The following is a 23624-nucleotide window of genomic DNA, read 5'->3' as shown; positions in this document are numbered from 1 at the left end:
GGGGAGGTAGGGGAGGGGCGCCACGCGGCTCGCCGCGGAGGGAGGCAGGGGAGGGGTGCCACGTGGCCCGCTGTGGTGGGAGGCAGGGAGGGGCGTCGGACGGGAGGAGGGAGAGGAAGGGCGCAGGCCATGAGGAAGACGAGTAGTAGGAGGAGGAGGAGAAGGGGCGCGGCCCGCCGACGGAATGAAGGAGAGGGAGGGCGGGGTGGCGTGCCAGCAGATGGAGAGGGGCGGTGGCGCGGCCGGCGGATGGAGAGGGACGGTGGCGCGACTGGCGGATGGAGAGGGACTGGGGGAGGAGAGGACCAGCGGCGCCGGGTCAAATGCATCGCAATACTGAGGTGCGGGGCTCCGATTTGGTCAAGGGTGCGGGCAAGTGAAGCCAATGCCGTGTGGCATTGGCTCCGTTTCCGATTTGCAATTCCAGTGACATCCAAACGGTGGCATTGGTGCCAGCGAATTCCAATTTCCGATTCCAGGCTCCAATGCCAACATCCAAACGGTACCTTAGTCTATTACATAAAACGGAATATCTTCTTCTATTGCTCGAACAATTGTTCCCGTTTTAAAAAAATTGTTCCGCGTTTAAAAAAATATTCTAAAAAAGTCATCCAAATTTGATCTTGTTTCGAAGCTTTGGTCGCAAGGAACACAGTATTGCATCAGATTTAGATTTAGATATACAGTTGGAAATATACAGTACTGCTAATAGCCCACTAATCCGTCGTCACACGCTGCCTTATGGGCCTTGTTAGTTTGCCATTCTCCTCTGCATAAACGGATACAAGAAAGAAAAAGTTCCCCCTCAAAAAAGAAGTTCCCTCTCTAAATAAAGAAAGAAAAATGTTGCCATACTCCAAGATCGAGGCCACTAGCCACTAAGGATGGAAACAAATCGAATTCGCACGGATACAGATTCGGATATCTCGGATAATCATATTTGTGTTTTTTTCTAATTTCTATCTCTTAGGATGAAACAGATCGGATTCGCACGGATATAGAATCGGATATCTCGGATATTTTTGGATATCCATTTTCCTGTTTCGTTGCCGTTTCCACATTTCCACCCCTACTAGCCACACCGCGTTCTGCGACTGAGGAACTGAAGCAGTACGCTACTGAACCCTACTGAACCGGTGCGTACGTTCGCCATGGACAGAAGTACCGGAGACATGGTCGAGCGCTGGAGACACAGCTATCGGCACTCTCAACTACTGTCCGTGCTGTCTACAGCGCTCTCAACTGCAACTACTCGTCTGCAGGACTGCAGCTACAGGACCGGACCTGCCTGCCGTGCCAGTAGCGCAGTAGCGGTAGCTGCAGACGGCGCGGGTGGTTGCTTGAGAGCTTACTCGAGACGAGTGCACCGACAGGCGACAGTCCGGCACGCCGCTTTCAAAGCACGCCGTGCGGCTGCGTGGAGGAAGACGCGGATCGGAATACCGAATACGTGACGTACATACAGCGGCGCCTCGCCTACGCGGACGCGGCTACGGACGTACGCTCGCTCACAATCTCTACGCTGGCTGGTGAGCTTTGATCAGGGCAACAGGAGCGTCTCCAATCTTGCAACGGGAGCTCGGGCATAATTACAATGGTGTGTGTCAGTAGTGAGATGGATTTCGTTTACGAGACGCCCACGAGACATTTCGTGTTTGCCGTCACCCGTCAGTCTCACTCTCACGTAATCTCACCGTCTCATTCTCCAACTGTGTGTACTTCAGACTTCAGCTGTCGGTTTGGTTAACCCATGCGTGTTCAGAGTTTCAGACTACCGCAGTGACCGTGCGGTGCGGAGTGTGGGGCCCGGGGCCCCCGGATGATTAGACGGGCCACCCGGACCCCACACCAGGAGAAGCAAAGCACAACAAACACACAAGACACAAGAACACGCGCGCCCACGAGGCCACGAGACCGCGACACGGGATCGTCCCGCCCCGCATCAAACCCAGCCCAGCCCAGCCCAGCCGAGGCGAGCCCCTGCCGCGCCGCAGACTCCGCGAGAATTCAACGAGACTGGCGCCGCGCCTCGCGGACGCGGAAAAAGCCAGTAGTGATGATACTATAATAGTGACCCGCGGCGGCGGCGGCCACGGCTTGGAGTTGGAGCCGCGCGCGATGCCGGGCGCGGAGGCGACGACGGGGAGGCGGCGGCCGACGACGGCGTCCGAGCGGCGGCGCATGTACCGCGACCTGGCGCTAGCGCTGCGGTGCGGCCTCCGCGACGCGGCCGCGGGGCTCTCCTTCCTGCGCCTGCGCGGCCTCCGCGCGCTCCTCCGCGCCCTCCGCGCCACCGACGCCGACCTCGGCCTCTTCCGCGACTCCCAGGCCATCCGCGACCTCCAAGGTGTGCTTCGCTCGTCTCGACTCTGCCTTTCTTTCTCTACCAAACAATCGGCTACGCCCTGCGAACGGAACTGAGCTCCTGTATGTGCTGCGCGCAGTGGTCCCGGTGCTGTTCGAGCACAGCCTGCGCAGGGCGACCGCAGGCGGCGACGCGGTGGTCACGGTAGCGCAGGTGCTGGGCATGGAGCCCGCCGCCGCCAGGCTCAGGAACCCCGCCACGGACTCCGAGGTCGTGCTTGCGCTCAGGGTGCTCCAAGGCTGCTGCCTCCTCTGCCCGGCCTGCGCCGCCGCGGCGCACCGCTACGACGCCGTCAAGGTACGTAGGGCCGGCCTCGCGATCGGTGCAGCTCTTCATCTTGCGTCCGTCTTGGGAAAGTATTGCATCATTTGATTCATTGTTCGTTAAGAGTTGTTCAGACATTGCATTGCCCAGTGCTTATTCATCAGGTCTGTCCTGCCTTTGATGTTAGTTGGGAAATTATATCGCATATTGTCGTAGGAATGTTCGCAGTACATGGAGTCCTGGAGCTACAGTTGGTGTGAGTTGGAGATGAACAGTGGGAGAAGTTCTCCGTATGTGGGTCGAACACATCAGGTCCCTGTCCTTCATCTGCTTTTGATCATGGTTAAAGCCATAAATCAACCTTATTGCAATGATATGAATCAAACTTATTGCAAGGACATGAATTAGCCTAATTGCTGCATTTAAAATGAGAATTGATGTGTTACACTAATGGCTAGAATTAACTAGGTTTGTAATCTCCCTTTATATAAGAGGCCTTAAGATCAATAAAAAAAATGTGAATTCACTATTCACATCTCCCATTGGGAGCTCTCTCTGTCTCTACTTTTTTTTATTCTTAACACGTTATCGGCAGTTTAAGCAACTTAGCAAGAAAAAGGAGTAGGTGAAGGAATTGTTACAAAACATCTTTATTTGCCCTCACTAATAGTGCAGTTAGCGCACGATTGCAGTAGCCATGGAGTTATGGCCATGGTAACAACCTTGGTTAAAGACCATAAATAGTGCATCCCTCTGAGGAGGGATTTCGGCAGCATGGCCAGAGTTGAAGAGTACAACGGCATTGCCGGCGTGTACTCCGGTGAAGATGGTGAGATGGCGCAGCGCGGTGAAGGATTGGCATCGTGACAAGCGTAGGTCGACCAGCCATGGCGGCGAGGACATAACGCCATCACCATGATAGGCCCCTCCTGCGTTTGCTCGTTGGGCATCACTGGAGGTCCACGATGAGTCATGAGGATGCTCGAGTCGCTGCAGTCGGCTCGGGCAGTTCTATGGACAGCGACGCTGCCGTCGCGGCATCATCCTCCACGGCTAAAGAAGCCTGAGGGAGGAGACCAAGGGCCATGGCCGGCAAAGCCAGCGGCATGCCCCTACCCGTTGAGGATGACGCATCGGAGCCCGGAGAAGTGCAACGAGCTGCTGGCATAAGAGGCGATGAAGGTGGCGGGCACGAAGGTTTCGAGGAAGGGAGGAACTGGCATAAAGGGGAATCGATCGACGAGCCATCTTACCCTTGCAAAATTCTAGTGATCTGTACCTCTCTCTTCTTGCTCAATTTTCAGAGCTGCTGATAACATGTTGTGAAATGAAATTGTAGAGACAAAAGAATAGTGAATTAGCCAAATTTCATTGATCTCAAGGTTACATAAATATAGGGAGATTACAATCCATCAATTCTCTTTGTATAACAGCAGCAATAAAGTTGATTTATGGTCTTTAACCATGGTTGTTACCATGGCCTTAACTCCATGGCTGCTGCAATGGTGCTCTAACTCCATGGCTGTTGCATTAGTGAGGGCAAATAAAGATATTTTGTAACAGTGAATAGAAATTGTATGAACATAGAGACAAAGAGAATAGCGAATTGGCTATTTTGTTATTAATCTCAAGGTTACACATATATATAGGGGATTGCAAGATAGATGTTATGTCTAACATTAGCGCAGTCCTTGAATTCCCTTTCTATAATATCGGCAATAGGGCTCATTCATGCCCTTAACCATGGCTGTTACATAATCTTAATTGTTACAATACTTTATTTGATCTCATCAAAACAGCAGTTACCAGTTACAATTGAGGCCATGAAACTCATGGTTAAGGCATTGGTAACACCCAATGTTAAGGCTATTGTAACAGCCATGTTTATTGCTGCTGTTAGAGAAGGAATCGAAGGATTACACTTATGTTAGATGTAACGTCTACATTGTATTCCCTATATATGTAACATCTTGGATCAATGAAAAATACTATGCCAATTCACTACATTCTTGTCTCCACAATTTTCCCCAACACGTTATCAGCACCCTCTTCCATTTGAGCAAGAACACGAGATTACCAGGGTAAGAATGGCTCCTCGTTCTTCTTCCTTTGAAGCTGGCTCTTCTCTCCCAAGGAACCTATGTGCGCGACTTCTTCGCCGCATGCTGGATGCCCTCCTCTGGGGTCCCCTACATCACCCTCGATGTGGAAGGGGCTTCTTCAACAGGGAGGACGACGTCGCAGCGGCAACGCCGCTGCCTGGAGAGCTGCTCACAGTAGCAACTCTAGCACCAATGCGAATCATCGCGGCGATTCGGTGTTGCCATGGGAAGGACCAGTCATGGCCGGTCCTCCTATCCCTGTGGCGACGACGGATCCTCCTCGCCAGAGTACACGTCGGCGACGCCTCCCAACTCCCAAACTCTGGTAACACCGCCGGAACTACTCCTTAGAGGGATGATCGCCGCGCGCCGTGGAGCACCCTTCTCCATGATTGCTGGTAGCTCCAGCAGTATCGTCCCGGCAACGCCGTCTCCACCTCCACCGCCGGCAGCCACCGAGCACACCGGCCCCACCCCGACCGGAACCACAATGGCCACCGCGCGCACAGGCTCCTGCCCGACCGCAGCTGTGGCGGCCAATGCGCGCCCCGGCCTCCGCCACCGCATCATCAAGACCGGGCATGACCCGGCCGAGACGAGCGGCAGCGGCGCGGCCCGACGTCCCCACCCTCAGGTGAGGGGGAGGCCTGAGCACAGCGGGGGAGACAGGTCCGGGCGGTGGCGGGTGGTGGCGGCGGATGGCACGACGCATCGGCGGCGCAACAGCGCACGCCTACGCGGTGACGGCGGCGTCCTGGCGAGGCGGATCGGCGGTAGCGGCAGCACGTCAGCGCACGCCCAGGCGCGGTGGATCGGCTCAGCGTGGCGGCGCATCAGCGCGGCGACGGCGGACTGGCTTGGAGGCGAGGCAGATGCGGCGCGTCAGCGCGGCGGCACGACGGCGTCGGCCCAACGCCGTCGGCGGCTGGCGGGTCACGGGTGGGGGTTACCCCCAACCCTAGCCCGAGTCGGGCATTAGGCCTTCGGCCGCTGGGCCGGCCTAATGAAGCGTCCCCTCATAAGAGAGAACTTAAATGTGATACAAAACACCAGTCTCAGGAGGCTGGTGCCACATTTATTACATCAGATGGTTCAAAACCGTACAAACCTTGGAGGACACTCGATACAGATAATAATAATAATTAACCAAGCTACGACATAACACCAGACCGCAAACCACATGGGGTCTAGCACGGGCTCGGAGTATTGCGACAGCAGAGGCATCTCGACAGAGCCGATTCCACAGGCAAGGTTGGGTGTAGAACGATAACCCTACTCAGCGTCGTCTGGCACGAAGTCTGGGTCTTCTTCTGTAAAAAGTAAGAGTGGGGTGAGTACAAACGTACTCAGCAAGTCCAACCACACCCACGGAGGGGGTTATATCAGAATAATATGCACAGGTAAATCAAGAATAAGGTTACGGTTTAATTTACAGGAAAAACGACATTTTATGCAAGGGTTTATTTAACGGAAAAACCTTTTAGAAAATCAGTTTTTGCAGTAACACGGAGTTCAAGTTTTAAACTGCTACCGGACTCCCCGTCCGTCGTAGCACACGGCACAACTGCCGGACGTAATTCCAAAACAACTCACACCAGCCCATCCAAAGTAAACACTAGTTGTGAGACCACACCGTAACTCGCCCAGTACCGTGGGCACGGACTATTCGAATAGTTTTTAACTCTGCAGAGGTGTGCAACTTTACCCACAAGTAGTATACCACAACTCGAACACCGTCGTGTCGGTGTAGATCCCAACATAGCCATTACCCACCTTAGCTAAATCTGACTAGCCATCACGGGATGCACCAAGGGGTCATCGACCGTTCACTTAGGTATAACCGGGCATAAGTCATTCTGGGCTTATCCCTTTTCCTTAGTCACCCGTTGCTCTCAGCCCTCCTGATGGCTATCAAATTAACTAGTGGGATTTATGCTAAGCCGTTGCCCATTCAACGGTCGAGTGGTTTGCACGATAGTGGAGTTAGGTGAGATGTAACACCAACTCGGTTCTTAGGGGTGACAAGATGGATATCTCCCTTCCTTGCTCTGCCACACCGGCACGAGCACACCAACGGCAAATCACACTGAAATGCCATCCATCCCGTCTAGACTCATCTTTTAAAAATCCACTTTTATCCCTTCCCACACACACATTTTCTTTATAAAAATAAAGCATATTATGAGTAAAGTCCTGAGCGTTCTAATATCGATTAACGTCCAAGCAAAATCAGACATTAATCTAGGTGGTCAAGGAATGGTTATCACAAATCAAGGGGTGGCTATCCAACCGTGTTTTCATGCAAGCAAAACATATGCAATTTTATAAAACAAGCCATTGGGTTGTGTTTATAACACTAGGACAGAAACATGCATCAAAGGATGGGATTGAACTTGCCGTCTTCAAAGCCTTCTGGGATGTCCCGTCCTTCGGGCTCGGGGTCGCGGAACGGGTCCTCGTTCACCTGCTCATAGTACTGCTCGTTGACGGGCTCTCCTTCGTTCACTCCGTGGTCTACAGCGCACACAAACAAGCACACAATCAATACACAGAAAAAATAAAGATATATCGTTGAGCTCGAATCGGGAGCACATAAAATATGGAGTACGGAGTGATATTTTTGGGTGGTTTATGAATGGTACGGTCCAAAACTATATTAGAGATGGTGTGGTAAAGTTTCGGGTCGATCGGAGTTGTTTTGGCGCATGAAATGATAGGTTAAGGAGTCGTTTAAAGGGTAAACCGTAGTTAGGGAGAGTCGTAAATAGGATGAGTGGGTAGTATATGATTTTATAGGAATTTAGGGGAAAGAATCAATGGAATCGGAGTTCGGATGGAGGGAATACTGTGCTTGCATTGTTGGCTGTGAAATAATTCCGAAAAAAAAAATAATATAAAATAGGAGAGGTGGTTCAAATGCTGCGTGACTTGGTGCTTTTAGTAGCTTTGGGCCAGCAACCTTGCGTGTGGGCCATGGGCTACCTCAGCTTAGGAGAGGGAGGCAGGAATAAAGCAGCAAGGCACCACGACAACAGGTCGTGTTTCCTCTGCTCCGCCATGGGAGGCGGCCGAAGCTCACTGGAGCTTCGTCGAGGGTGATTCCGGCCACCATTTTCAAAACTGAGGGCATGGCTAGAGAGAGGATGGAGAGGGGGTTCGATCTTGGGGCTTCCGAACGGGGGTTGCTGCTGAACAAGGAGGGTGCCACTGGCGGCCATGGATGGCGGCCTGCGAGCTCGTGGGGAGCTCTGCTCCGGCAGGGAAGAAGAAGGTCGCGGCTTGGGGAGGGTCGAGGAGGGTATGGGGGTGCTCACCGTCGAAGCAATCGAGCTGCGATGGCCTCGCGGAGGAGATCGACGAGAGTGCTCTGCTTTTGGGGAAAAACAGAGGAGCGGTGAATTGGAGCAGCGAGGAAGACGAGCGGCGGGCTGCGCAGCTTGGTGAGCTCGGTGGTGGCGGGGAGAGTAGCTCGGGGCACGTTTTATAGGCAAGGAGAGGCGGTGGAGGGGAGGACGCGGCGGCCGGCGTCAACGGCGGTGCTGTGCCAAGGTCGCCGGCGTCGTACGTGCACAGGGCGACGGCGCGCGCGGCGAGGCGGGACGTGATGTGTCGGGCAGGCGGCGACCCGTTGCAGGTGGTGCTGTGCGGCCGTCAACGCGGGCAGGTGGCTTGGTCGTGTGGAGCACGCGTGCTCGTGGCACGGCGAGGCGGGCGGCGTGCTGGTGCCGTGGCGTGTGCGGGCGCGCGGGTCGTGGTGCGTGTGCGTGGACGCGCGGAGGCGGTCTGGAGCGGGCGTGCTCACGCGCGCGGGCGGTGCGGGGCTGGCGCGCAGGCCTGCGGCCGTGGTGCGGCGTGGCCGTCGCGGCGGCGAGGTGCGGACCGATGGCGTGGTGTGGTCGGCGCCGTGGTGAGCCCGGGCGTGGCGCGTCCCGGTGCGCCGCGGCGCGGCGGGCGCGTGCCCACGCGCGCGCGCGGCTGGCTTGGCGCGGCTGCGTGTGTAGGGAATGGGGCGGGGGTGCGCGCGCGGGAGCCTGGAGCTGGGCGGTGGCGAGCTGCGCGATGCGCAGGCTGGTGCGCGCTGAGCGGCTGCAGGGTGGGCGCGCGCGGAGAGGAGGAGGAAGGCCGGGTCGGGCGTGCTTCGTGCACGCGCAGCGGCGTTCGCGCGGTGGGGCAGGCGAGCTCGGGTGGAAGGTGTGGCCGGGTGGAGCAGGAGGCAAAAGGGGGCCGGGTCAAGTGCGCTCGGCAGCGAAGAAAGGAAGGAGAAGGAGGAGAAAGGAAAAGAAAAAGAAGAAAAAGGAAAAATGGGAGGGAGAAAAGAGAGAAGGAAAATAGGAAAAAGAAATGGAGATAAAGAGAGAAAAAAATAGGGAAAAGGGGAAAATGAAGTAAAATGGGGAAAAGAAAAGGGAAGGGGAAGAGGGGAGTGAGTACGCGTCGGCGGCAAAGGCCGAGTGCGCGGGCCAGGGGAGGCATGCGCGGCCGGGTGCGCGGGCCAGGGAAGGCATGCGCGGCCGGGTGCGCGGGCCAAGGGGCAGTGGCGCGTGCGGCCGGCGCTAATTGCGGTCGGCGGTCGCGCGATGAGACGGTGGCGAGGGAAAAGAGAGATAGAGCGAGGTGCGGTCGGTGAAAAAGGAAAGGTGACATCGATGAAAGGAATCGGGAATCGGGTGTTCGGGACAGATAAAAGATTTTCGGAATTTAGGGTTCAGGTTTTAGGAGGTTCTCGAGCTCAACGACGAAAAAGAGTTTTGAAAAATTTTAGCGTGTGATTTATTGGGTGATTTTTTTTTCGGGTCGTTACACCTAACCGGCCCAATGGCCCCGCCGTCCTACTAGCCCGCCTGGGCTGCCTGGACTCGAAGCGGCGATGGGCCGAAAACGAGACTGTCTCGGCCCATCGCCCAATAAATTTACTATTTCCAAAATTTTAGTTTCAGCAGAAATTTACATTCGAGTCCTTAGACTTTGAACAATTTATATTCTGCGAATAATCAGAGAGAGTTGATTTACTTTCAGCACCTTGTATCTCTCTGTAATCATATATATGGACTTTGTTACAGCACCTTATGCATTTCCATATTCTTTATGTCACAAGTATTATGCAAATTTAATTTCCACGTCCTTTACATTATTTATTCAATTAAAAAATTCCTCTAAATTGGAACAATTCTTTCAAGTATGAGATCATATGGATTTACGTATGCCTCAGCATTGCGATAATCCCTCTTACTCAGAATTTCTACCAAAAGTGAAGGAAATTTAATTTATTGTTCGAGTTCATTCTGAATTCACATAAATTGCAAAATATGCCATAATTTCTCAAAATTTTGGCTTTACCTTTGTAGGTGATATGGCAACCAAAGAGTTTGATATATATTCTCGCTCTTGATGGTTCAAATTTCTCTTCTTGGGTGATGGATCTCAAAGTGAGTCTGTCGACCCTTGGACTATACAGATGTATAGATGACACAGTTGCGGGTTATGTTACCCCCTCTAGCATGTCCAATTACTCTGCTTTAGAAGTGATGAGGAGTCATATCCATCCGGATTTGAAATTGGAGTACATGTATGAGGAGGATCCACGCGCTTTATGGACATCTCTCAAAAATCGATATGAACAGCACAAAGCTCTCATCCTCCTAGACGCAACAAATGAGTGGAACCACTTACGTCTACAGGATTTCAAAACTGTAGATGAGTTCAACGATGTTGTTCATAAGATATGCTCTAAGCTCAGATTTTGTGAGAAAGAACCTTCTGAAGCGGAGAAAATTGAAAAGACTTTGTCTACAGTGCTCCCGTCAGAACAGATTATTACTCAACAATATCGTGAGAAGAATTTCACAGAATATTCTTCACTCATTCAAACATTGAAACAGGCAGAAAAGAGCCATGAGCTCACTGTGGGGAACGCAAACCAGCGCCCATTGGGCACTGTACCACTGCCTGAAGTTCATGCGGATGTGAAGAAAAATGGTCCCAACGGGAACACAAATTCTGGAAATTCCTCAGGAAAGGGCAAGCGCAAGAGAACCAAAAAGCCGCGTGCGAACAGCCAAACATCCCAAAGGGAAAAGGCATTTCTAAGAATAAAAATGATAATAGCAACAAGACCACCTGCTATAGGTGTGGTTGCTACAATCATATTTCTAAGAAATGCAGGACCCCTAAGCATCTTGTGGAATTATACATGAAGTCCATGGGTCGTACGCAGAACACCCAGAAGCATGAAGCACACTTCGTTTCTCAAGTGCTGGGGACTGGAGCTATGGACCCCATCCCTGATGGAGGGGGACCGAGAAACACCAAGACTCCACCAAATGAAGATGAAGGCTCCCTTAACATCGACGACATGCTCGTGGAATACTCTTCCAACGACATTTTTAAAGACTTCAAATAGGCTTCATAGCTTTATTATTTAAATTTGCATAAAGTCCTACTTGTAATAAAAACATGATGTTGCTATCTTCAATCAGTTGTAATAAGGCATATACATTTTTAATAAATTCATTTGAGTTTTCTATATTTTGCATTTATTCTTATGAATTTAAATTTTGCATTATATAGATTGTTACGGGAGTCAATCCAATGGAAGAAGAGATGCGCCTAGTGGACAGTTGTACCACTAACACTATACTTAGGGAAGTCAATTTTTTCCAAACTCCCACAAAGAGAGAAGGACAAGTTTTGACCATTGCGGGACGCGATGCTATGATCTTTGGTTTAGGCAGGGCCACTTTCATACTTCCAATGGGTACACAAATATACATCGAGGAGGCATTATTGTATCCCGATTCAACACGTACCTTACTAAGTTATAGAGATATCCGCCAAAATGGGATTCTTGTGGAAACACATGAAAAAAACAATGAGGAATTTCTCCTCTTGACCAAAGACACTGGATATGGCAAACAAACACTTGAAAAGGTGTCTTCTCTCCCGTCTGGATTGTACTACACATACATCAAACCCGTACCACATATTGCATACAAAGTAATTTTTCAGAATGTGGACGCATTCAAAACTTGGCATACTTGGCATGAATGCCTTAGCCTTCCCGGCATCGGGATGATGAGAAAAATCATGAGCAATTCAAGTGGACATAGTATGAGCGATAGAAAATTCCCAAAATCCTCAGATTTTGTGTGCACCTCATGTGCAACTGTGAAATTATTTCTGAGACCCTCACATCTCAAAATTAAGGCTGAACCACTAAAGTTTCTTGAACGCATTCAAGGAGACATTTGAGGCCCCATTCAACCTTTATCTGGACCATTCAGGTATTTCATGGTTCTAATAGATGCATCCACAAGCTGGTCTCATGTGTGTCTATTATCGACACAGAATCATGCTTTTGAAAAATTGATTGCACAAGTCATCAGACTTAGAGCAAGTCAACCTGAACACCAGAAAAAATCAACCAGGTTGGACAATGCTGCAGAATTTTCTTCCAAAGCCTTCAATGATTATTTTATGGCGTTAGGAATTGAAGTTCAACATTTTGTACCATATGTTCACACTCAGATTGGTTTAGCTGAATCTCTTATCAAGAGAATTAAACTCATTGCTAGACCACTATTGCAAAATTGTAACTTACTAGCCTCATGTTGGGGGTTACGCAGTCTTGCACGCTGGTGACTTAATACAATTGCGCCCAACTGCATACCATACTCCCCGCTGCAATTGGTTCGTGGGGATCCTCCTAGTATTTCCCATCTGCGGAAATTCGGTTACGCTGTATACATACCGGTCTCACCACCAAAGCATACATCAATGGCCCCCCATAGGAAATTGGGGATCTATGTGGGGTATTTATCTCCATCGATCATTAAATACCCGGAGCCCCTTACAGGGGATCTGCTCACAGCCCGTTACGCTGATTGTATCTTCAATGAAGAAATATTTACTAGTATTAGGGGGAGAATTCAAGTATCACACTGAATGTCCGGAAATAAATTGGGATGCTTTAGACACCTTAAAGGATGATCCTTGTACCACAGAATCTGAACTTTAAGTTTAGAGGATCATTTCTTTGGAAAATGCTGCAAACAATTTGCCAGACTCATTTACTGTGAGTAAAAGTGTCGCAAAATCATACATTCCTACAAGGAATGTGTCAGAAAGAATAGAGGTACAAAATAAAAGTATTCAACTCCCTTCCTCAAAAGAAAGTGGGAGAAGTACGACAAATCCTCGCAAGCGCACGAGGAATCAGAGAAAAGAATTCTCGGACACAGTAAATAAAACTCAACCTCAAGTTGAGAGACAAAATGGATTTACCAAATCCACCACCCACATCAACAGTGCACTCAATTTCTGATGATGGGACATTGGAACGCTCTGATGCTGTTGTATTGGGAAATACCGAACCGTCAACAGGGATACAAGAAATTTCCATAAACTATGTTGATTCTGGAGAATCATTCGATCATAAGACTACAATTGTCGACATTTTCTTTGCCTCATCAGTTGCAGAAACCATCCAAAATGATCCAGATCCAAAATCCATGGTAGAGTGCAAAAAGCGCTCGGACTGGAACAAATGGAAGGAAGCAATTGAAGCAGAGTTAGCTTCGCTCAATAAAAGAGAGGTATTCTCATCAGTGATATCTACACCTCCAAAAACCTTCCCTGTGGGTTTTAAATGGGTTTTCGTCTGGAAGCGAAATGAGAACAATGAGGTGGTGAGATATAAGACAAGGCTTGTAGCACAAGGGTTCACGCAGAGACCCGACATTGATTTCAATGAAACATATTCTCCAGTTATGAGTGGAATTACGTTCCGATATTTGATATATATCACTAGCAACTCAAAAGCGTCTATTTATGTAGTTGATGGACGTCATGACAGCATATTTATATGGGCCACTAGATTCAAACATATATATGAAGGTCTCTGATGGGATCTCTATACCAAATGAAAGCGAAAATCGCAATATGTATTGCGTAAAACTCAAAAGATCACTCTACGGTCTTAAACAGTCGGAAAAAATGTGGTACAACAGGCTGAGCGAGTACCTTCTACAGAAGGGTTTCTCAAACAACGATGATTGCCCATGTGTCTTCATCAAAAGATCCTCCATAGGATTTTGCATTATATCAGTGTATGTAGATGATTTGAATATCATTGGCAACATACAAGATATTGACGAAGCACACAAGCATCTTAAGATGGAATTTGAGATGAAGGATTTGGGTAAAACCAAATTTTGCTTAGGTTTGCAAATCGAGCACATTCACTCAGGAATTTTAGCGCACCAGTCTGTCTATGTCCAAAAAATATTAGAGAAATTCAACATGGACAAAGCATATCCAAATAAAACTCCCATGATTGTTCGATCTCTCGATAAAGAAAAGGACATTTTCCAACCACAGGAGGAAGGAGAAGAGATATTAGGATCAGAATATCCTTATCTCAGTCTCATCAGAGCACTCATTTATCTTGCAAACAGTACCAGGCCTGACATTGCATTTGCAGGGAATCTATTAGCAAGACATAGTGCTGCCCCAACTAAATGTCATTGGACTAGAGCAAAACAAATCCTAAGATACCTGAACGGTACTAAGGATCTTGGCTTATTTTTCCAGAAAATTGATGATCCAAACTTGATTGGATACACTGATGCTGGCTATTTGTCTGATCCCCATAATGCCAGATCACAGACAGGTTTTGTGTTCCTTCATGGAGGAACATCTATATCATGGAAGTCATCTAAACAAACATTAGTGGCTATCTCTACAAATCATTCTGAGATAATTGCACTATTTGAGGCATCACGTGAATGCATGTGGCTCCGCAGAATGATAAATCACATTTAGAAATCATGTGGTATTGATTCCTCAGAATCACTGTTGACGGTCACTAACGACCCATTTTGACTGTCAACTCCTGCAACAAATTCAACCATAATGTGGAATAAATGCTAGGATAGGTTTATTTATTAACAAATTCTACAGTTGGTGTTTGAGAATGTGTGCAGGTGATTTTGAGTTAATTTTGCAAGGTGCAAGCACACTCTGGCCCAACAGAAAATCACAAAAAATATCAGAGCACAGAATCAGGTTCAAATGGATCAAATGCTGCCCAAAAACCAAAGCAAATCCAGTTAAGACAGGCCGTGCCACAACTTTTGGACCAGAGGAAGCCCAGACAAGCCCAACCCCCAGCAGTTGGGGGCGGTTGGAGCCGTGGGCAGGCCGACCGACCTCCTGGTCGGCCGACCTGGCCCATGGGCCCGCCGCCTCAACTTTGCCACGTGGTTCTTCCTCACTGGCTCCCAAAGTCGGTTCTGCAAGGAAGAGCTGCATTCCCAGGGTAGCTCCCTCCTATAAATACAAGGGGAGGGGGTAAGGAATGGGACACACACATTACACCCTCTCAACTCACCTTTCTCCCTTGGAGCTTGAGGCCTTCATCCTAGATGCTTAGGTAGACTAGGAGGTGTAGAAGAAGAGGAGGAGAGTGAGGAGGAGTCGGGGGAAGTGCCGGGTCTGTCGGCACTCTTCTCTGCTTGTACCTCGACGGATGCTTATTCGGTTGTAAGTGTTCGAGACTTTCTTTGTTTGTTTATTTGGAATTAGAGTTTAGATCGCAAGTTATCATCTCTGCCTTATATTAGTTGATGTGTATGCTAGTGAGTAGCATTTGATCTTAGCTTAAGACCCCGGATAGAAAATGGTAGTCTTGGCCAGGGCTAAGGTTAGTAGGAAAAGGCGTAGACGTGGTGTCTAGACTGGACTATACCACTCAGTTGTCTGATAGTCCCACGGTTTGTAGAGGTAGTCGGCAGGTGGTGACAGCCCTGTTCGAGACTTTTCGTAATCCTCCACGTTCGGATATCAGATAGAGCACATATTGGAGCTATCGGCTTGTATAAGCCAGTCGATACCTTTAGCTCGAAGTATAACGGCGACGTGATCTCTTCTTCTAGACATAGATTCTAGATATAGAAAGTCCTCTCTTCTGTCTTCTCCACACCGGCATATGTGTCCTTGGATGAACCTGAACCTGTAGATAGCGTACTCACGTTTCCTAGTGGATACGATACCCTAGAATACTCCTGGGTGAAAGCTACAGCGGTATCCGTGCGCTTGCGGATTTCATTCGTGACGTTGCAAAATACCAACAATCACCCACCATTATCTATGAAGATAATGCCGCTTGTATTACACAGATGCAAACAGGGTACATCAAAAGCAATATCACCAAACATATTGCTCCTAAATTATTTTATCCACATGAGCTTCAGCAAAGTGGAGAAATAAAATTTTTACAAAGTCTTGTGATAATCTGGCAGATCTCTTCATCAAATCCCTACCTACTTCATTATTAGAGAAATGTGTTAAGGGAATTAGTATGAGACAACTCAGAGACTTACAAGCTTCAGGGGGAGACTCTCTGAATGATGGACCTTATTAAACACTTCACATTGCACTCTTTTCTTTTATGAGTTTTTACCATCAGGTTTTTCTCATACAAAGTTTTTAATGAGACAATGTTTGATACAAGCATATGTCTTATCTCATGTTTTCCCCGTCGAGGTTTTTCTAGAGATAACTCAAGGCATATATTATCATCAGACAACTTATTCGTATTTTTTTCCCACAGGGTTTTTCAAAGGAATTAAAATAACACGTTGATCTCAAGATGGACTCGATCAAAAGGGGGAGTGTTACAATACTTTATTTGATCTCATCAAAACAGCAGTTACCAGTTACAATTGAGGCCATGAAACTCATGGTTAAGGCATTGGTAACACCCAATGTCGAAGGATTACACTTATGTTAGTGACATTATTAAGCTAGCACTTGTATTTTACTTTATGCACATTTTGCTTTATTAGTAGGAGTGCCTTGGCTCTCAAGTTGATCATGAGATGCCTTGGTTCTCAAGTAGTCTAAGCATCTTGCTTTATGCAAGGAATATGTTGGTTGAGGCCCTGCTCTATATAAGCAGTTGCCATCCTTTTGTAAGCTACCTATCTATCTTTATCATTTCAATCCAAGTGGCGTAATGCCAAGCTGCTCTCCTGGGGTTCAGCTGCATAATTGAGATGTTTCCTGATATCAATTGGCATCTAGAGCCTAGGTTAGATACTTTTCCCCTCCGCCGCTGCCACAGCCATCTCCACCTCCAGCAAGCGCGCCGCCGCCGCAGCGAAGGGAAAGGACGTCTCCGGATCGGGCTCCGGTGGTGGCACCGTGGAAGACCAGACATGGGAGGCCCGTCTTGCCGCCGCAGAAGAAGCGGCCGCGCAGGCAGCAGCCCAGGCGGCAGAGGTGGCTCAAGCTGCTGTAGCCGCGGCCACCGCCTTGCGCCAGGAGATCGAGGATGGGAGGTAGGCGGGCGAAGGGTCGGAGCGCTTCCACACTCCGGAGCGCTGTCGACACCTCTCTCCATCCCCAGATCGGCGCCACAGACGACGTGGTCGGTCGCCGGTGGTACAGGTCTATCGCGAATCGGCGGCGGGTGGCCCATGCTCACCCGCGCCAACTACCACGAGTGGAGCCTTCTCATGAAGGTGAAGCTCTAGGCGCGCGGTCTCTGGGAGGCCGTCGCCAACGGCGATGTCATCTACGAGGATGATCGCCGTGCCTTGGAGGCCCTCTGCACTGCGGTGCCGGCAGATCTCGGCGCCGCCCTCGCCAACAAGCCGACGGCCAAGCTCGCCTGGGAGGCGATCGCCACCAGGCGTCTCGGCGGTGATCGCGTCCGTCGCGCCACGCTGCAGTGGCTCCGTGGCGAGTGGGAAGGCCTTGCCTTTCAGCCCGGTGAGCAAATTGAGGATTTTGCTCTTCGCCTGACAAACCTGATGGAGCAGATGGCCCTCAACGGCGACACCGACCTCGACGAAGAGCGCGCCGTGGAGAAATTTCTCCGGTGTGTGCCCAAGAAGTACGAGCAGTTGGTTTTCTCCATCGAGACGCTGCTCGACTTCAGGCAGCTCACAATCGAAGACGTGACCGGCCGGCTCAAGGCATCTCAGGACCGCGAGCGCGCGCCGAAGTCGGAGGCCGCCGCCGGCAAGCTTCTCTACACCGCCGAGCAGTGGCGGGCCTTCAAGAAGAAGAAGAAGGAGGAGGGAGCTGGATCGTCCGAGGATCGCCGTCGACGTCCCCGTGGAGGCAAGAAGAACAAGCCCAAGGGCGGCAACCGCGACGGAGACCGTGGCGGCGCGGATCGCGGTGGAGGGGACAATGCAGGCGCCACCGGCGGGGAACGCAGGGCGAACCGCGACGACACCTGCCTCAATTGCAACGGTGCCGGTTACTGGGCACGCGATTGCCCCCATCCCCGGCGTGATCGTGGTCGAGATCGTAGCGGCGCGGCGAACATGGCGGAAGCAGAGGATGACCATGCCCTGTTCCTCGCGCACGAGTTCTTGGAGATGGACGCGGAGGCGAACAGCGGCAAGGCTCCAGCTTCGTCCTTCTACGCCAAGAGCGCCGACCTCGACCTGCATGAGCCGAAAGCCAGCGCCTTCCTCGACATCGGCTCCGGCGTCGGCGGCAAACTCGACGGCTGGTACCTGGACAGCGGCGCCACCCACCATATGACTGGACGCCGCGAGCTCTTCACCGACCTGGACACGACGGCCAGAGGCACGGTGAGGTTCGGCGATGATTCAAAGGTGGAGATTCACGGCGTCAGCTCCATCATCTTCGAGGCGAAGAACGGCGAGCACCAGGTGCTTCATGGTGTGTACTACATCCCCGCCCTTCGCAACTCGATCATGAGTCTTGGCCAGCTGGATGAGGGAGGGTCCAAGGTGGTGATTGATCACGGAGTCCTGAGGATCTGGGGTCAGCACAAGCGGCTGCTTGTCAAGGTTCGCCGCTGCGCCAACAGGCTCTACATCCTCCACATCATGACAGCTTCACCGCTCTGCCTCGCCGCGCACAAGGATGATGAAGCTTGGCGCTGGCATGAGCGGTACGGCCACCTCCACTTCGACGCACTTCGTCAGCTGTCCAAGGATGACATGGCGCACGGGCTGCCGGCGATCAGCCACGTCGGCCAGTTCTGCGACACGTGCGTCATCACCAAGCACCGACGAGCTCCGTTCCCATCTGAAGCCCAGTACCGCGCACAGGATCTGCTGGAACTCGTCCACGGCGACCTCTGTGGGCCCATCGCGCCGGCAACTCCCGGTGGCAGGCGCTACTTCCTGCTGCTGGTGGACGACGCCAGGCGGTACATGTGGGTGGCTCTGCTGACGATCAAGGATGCTGCTGCGGATGCAATCAAGCATCTTCAGGCCACAGCAGAGAAGAGGAGCGGGCAGAAGCTGCGGACGCTGCGCACGGACAACGGGCGCGAGTTCGCCGTCGCCAAATTCACGACGTACTGCGCCGAGGAGGGGATCCAGCGCCACTACAGCGCCCCGTACACGCCGCAACAGAATGGAGTCGTGGAGCGGCGGAATCAAACAGTGGTCGCGATGACGCGGGCTCTGCTGAAGCAACGTGGGTTGCCGGCGCGCTTCTGGGGCGAGGCCGTGGTGACCGCGGTTCACCTGCTGAACAGAGCACCCACCAAGGCGTTGGAGGGCGTGACGCCGTATGAAGCGTGGCACGGGAAGGCGCCGGAAGTCGGGTACCTGCGCACATTCGGATGTGTGGCCTTCACCAAGGACCTGTCGCAGCTCAAGAAGCTCGACGATCGCAGCATCCCCGGCATCTTCATCGGCTACGCCGACGGCGCCGAGGCGTACCGCGTCTTCGACCCGACGACTCAGTGTGTGCACGTCTCGCATGACGTCGTTCTCGACGAGAGTCGCGGGTGGGATTGGATCAAGGAAGGTGGCGGACCGGCTCCAGCGGATGAGTTCGCCGTCGAGCATGTCTGGGAGGATGGAACAGAGGGAGCGCTCACAGCAACGTCTGCTTCCCCTGTTTCGAGCCCCTCCTCCGTTCCATCTGCGCCGCACTCGCCATCTCCAACTCCGGGGGAGCAGGGATGCCCTGAAACAGAGGATGCGACTCCCCTGTCTCAAGCAGAGTCCACGCCGGCGGTGCCAATTCCGCCCCCTGCACCAGAGGTTGAGCACGCCATGCCTCTGGAGGATGATGAGGACATGCTCGATGCGTTCTACGATGATGAGCCCCTCCGCTACCGCACAATGGCGAACATCCTCGGCGACGACTCCCCTCCAGGTCAGGCACCGCGACTCTTCGCCCAGCTCCACCTCTCTTATGCTGGCGAGCCGACCAGATACGCGGAAGCCAAGGGCGATCCAGCATGGGAGGCCGCCATGAAGCAAGAGCTCCAAGCCATGGAGAAGAACAAGACGTGGGAGCTGGTGCACCTACCCGCCGGCCACCGTCCAATCTCTCTCAAGTGGGTGTACAAGCTCAAGAAGGACGAGAAGGGGATGGTGACCAGGTACAAGGCCAAGCTGGTGGCGCGCGGATTCATGCAGTAGGAAGGCATTGGCTTCGAAGATGCTTTCGCACCGATGGCGAGGATGGAATCCGTGCGGGTTATCCTCGCACTGGCGGCGCAGGAAGGTTGGAAGGTGCACCATATGGACGTGAAGTCCGCCTTCCTCAACGGCGACCTCAAGGAGGAGGTGTACGTACGACAGCCGCCTGGTTTTGTCGTCGCCAGAGAAGAAGGAAAGGTGTACCGGCTGCGCAAGGCTCTCTATGGGCTGAGGCAAGCACCGCGCGCCTGGAACGCGAAGCTGGACACCACACTGAAGAAGATGGGGTTCACGCAGAGCGCGCATGAGGTGGCGGTGTACAGGCGGGGCAGTGGGCGCACTGTCTTGCTCGTCGGCGTCTACGTCGACAACCTCATCATCATCGGCGCCAATCAAGGGGAGGTGGAGAATTTCAAGGCCGCGATGAAGAAACACTTCGACATGAATGACCTCAGCCTCCTCTGCTTCTACCTCGGCATCGAGGTGCGCCAAGATGTCGAGGGCATCGTTCTTCGTCAGGCTCGCTACGCCGAGCGTATCCTCGAGTTGGGAGGAATGGCGGGGTGCAATCCAGCCGCCACACCAATGGAGGAGAAGCTGCGGCTCAGTAGGGAGAGCAAGGCGGAGGAAGTGGATCCCACACACTACCGGCGGCTTGTCGGCAGCCTGCGGTACCTCGTCCACACTCGGCCGGACCTCACGTTCGCCGTCGGGTACCTGAGCCGGTTCATGCAGCGGCCTACAGCGGAGCACCTGTAGGCGGTCAAGCGTGTGCTGCGCTACGTGGCCGGGACCCTAGACTTCGGTCTGTACTACAAGAGGGCTCCGAGCACCGCGCGCTTCGTCGGCTACTGCAACAGTGATCTCGCCGGCGACGTGGATACAAGCAAGAGCACCAGCGGGACTTTGTTCTTCCTGGGAGATTGCTTGGTCAGCTGGCAGTTCGTGAAGCAAAGGGTGGTGGCACTGTCCAGCTGCGAAGCTGAGTACATTGCAACCACCACCGCAGCAACTCAAGCGCTGTGGCTGTCTAGGCTGCTCGGGGAGCTCTTGGGCAGGAAGATGGAGGTAGTGGAGCTTAAGGTAGACAGCAAGTCTGCTCTAGCTCTAGCCAAGAACCCTGTTTTCCACGACAGGAGCAAGCACATCCGGACGAAGTTCCATTTCATCAGGGATTGTCTGGAAGAACGGAGCATCAAGGCCAACTACATCGCCACCTCTGACCAGCTCGCCGACATTCTTACCAAGTCACCTGGCAAGGCCAAGTTCCAGGAGATGAGGAGGAAGGTTGGTTTGAAGCAGGTCACCTAGTGCTAGGCTTAAGGGGGAGATTGACAGTATTAAGCTAGCACTTGTATCTTACTTTATGCACTTTTTGCTTTATCAGTAGGAGTGCCTTGGCTCTCAAGTTGATCATGAGATCCCATGGTTCTCAAGTAGTCTAAGCATCTTGCTTTATGCAAGGAATATGCTGGTTGAGGCCCTGCTCTATATAAGCAGTTGCCATCCTTTTGTAAGCTACCTATCTATCTTTATCATTTCAATCCAAGCGGCGTAATGCCAAGCTGCCCTCCTGGGGTTCAGCTGCATAATTGAGATGTTTCCTGGATATCAGTTAGATGTAACACCTACATTGTATTCCCTATATATGTAACATCTTAGATCAATGAAAAATACTACGCCAATTCACTACATTCTTGTCTCCACAATTTTTCCTAACATTAACAATGGCTGTTACAATAGACTTAACCATGGCCTCAACCATGACTGTTGTATTGATGAGATCAAAATATCAAATAAAGACATATTGTAACAAAAAAAAATGTGAATTCACTATTCACATCTCCCATTGGAGCTCTCTCTGTCTCTACTTTTCTGATTCTTAAAAATTGCACTTATTGTGGTCAGGTGGTTCTGGATATACTGATGACTAGGGGTATCCTTGAGCAAAGAGCATGTCTGGACACTCTTTTAGCATTGCTGGTGGATTGTTCCAAAAATCAGATGGTAAGATCGACCTCTGGAATCTGGAAAACCCTTCTTATCTTCTTACGAAAGGGAAAATTCTTTCAGCAGCTTCCATGTTGAACATTTCTGTCTGTATCGCACCCTTTGATGTCATACTGGTCTCTTGCTAGGATTTTAAGGAACAATATGGGCTAAATAAAATCGCGAATATTGTTAAAGATTCAGACAGGGATGACCATGTAAGGTCTGTCCATACTCCATAGCCCAGACACATTCCATTGAGACTAAAATTTTTATCACCAATAAAATGTTTGCCTCATTTCTTTTTCCTTTTTCAGGTTCAAATGTTCAGAGTTTCTGCTTCTTTACTCTGAAAATGCAGAAGAAAATTGTGGTGTGGCTTTCAAGTCTAATATACAAGAAGATCTGAAAAAACTCTTTGGAGAAAAATGTGCATCATTTATCTGTTCATTGAACCTTTTCAGCTCAGCTCTGGATTCACAAGCGAGGCAATCTGAGCTGAGCTTTCTTGCACAGCAGGTGTTGTATTACATGCAGCCATACTGAAGAGGATTATCAGAATGCTACTGCCTCCATATAAATGCAGTGCAGCCAAACTAAAGAGGACCATCTGTATGGTATTGCCTCCATATATATGCAGTAATTCAGTAGTCGAAGATGGAGTTCCAGTACTCGAAAATCTATATTTCCGAGCATTAATTTGGTTAATTATTACTGGTGTTACTATATCACCTAAATTCTTAGGTTTCTTGGTTTAAAACCATTGTACAGTGTAAAAGGGAAAATGCAACAAGTTAACAAGTTTGTACTGTTCATGTGCACAATGCACATTTATTTCTATTCTTCCAAGTATCATACCAAAAAGTCTTTATAGTTGATAGTCGATACCCACCTTAAATTCTCATCAGTATTTCATGATCAATGCATGATCCTGTAATCAACTTCTCTATTACATTGAAAGGAGTGCCAATCAGTTTCAAATACTAAATATATTTTTAGAATAAAAATTATATGATTATTCAACTTGCATTCATCAAAAAATGAAACGTCTCTCTTTCCTCTATTTCTCACGTGTATTTTTAATTGATACCAAGCTCCCCTATTTGAACCGGAAAAGGATCAACGTTTGGTCTCTTCAACGTCTGGTATCAAGGATTACTTCACTGTTAGGTGTATGAGTGAAGGAGACGAATGACCAGAGTGTTTAATCTGTTCCTTATCCAGTAGGATTTTACTGAATAGATTAGTGAAGCCATGAATATGAGGCGAACAATATACCGAGTACCAAAAAATGGTTTTCCTTCCTGTTCAACTAAGTAAAACATACTCTGGAACCTATGCAGTTCTGAACCCTGGCTATATTTTGATGAGCAAGTCCGCAGTATGTAGATCAAATAGGATGCAAGAGTGCCTTACAGAATGCATCCTACAAGTTCTATTGTGTAGCTAGCTACAGTTTCTGAGAGTGGATTCATATTA

General features: G+C 50.5%; 1 protein-coding gene across 1 annotated transcript; it reads left to right on the top strand.

Annotated features, from left to right (window-relative positions):
• The first annotated feature begins 1928 nt into the window (after positions 1–1928).
• On the top strand, positions 1929–22985 carry LOC120651923. The gene is made up of 5 exons (XM_039929561.1): positions 1929–2347; positions 2445–2662; positions 22065–22163; positions 22295–22368; positions 22463–22985. The coding sequence occupies exons 1-5, from the start codon at positions 2119–2121 to the stop codon at positions 22689–22691; spliced, it is 849 nt and encodes a 282-aa protein (XP_039785495.1). The 5' UTR covers positions 1929–2118; the 3' UTR covers positions 22692–22985.
• The last annotated feature ends 639 nt before the right edge of the window (positions 22986–23624 follow it).

Source organism: Panicum virgatum, chromosome 9K (genome assembly GCF_016808335.1).
Source record: "Panicum virgatum strain AP13 chromosome 9K, P.virgatum_v5, whole genome shotgun sequence".
Lineage (NCBI taxonomy): Eukaryota > Viridiplantae > Streptophyta > Magnoliopsida > Poales > Poaceae > Panicum > Panicum virgatum.
The sequence above is the reverse complement of the archived record's forward strand: the minus strand, read 5'-3'. Positions and strand labels throughout refer to the sequence as shown.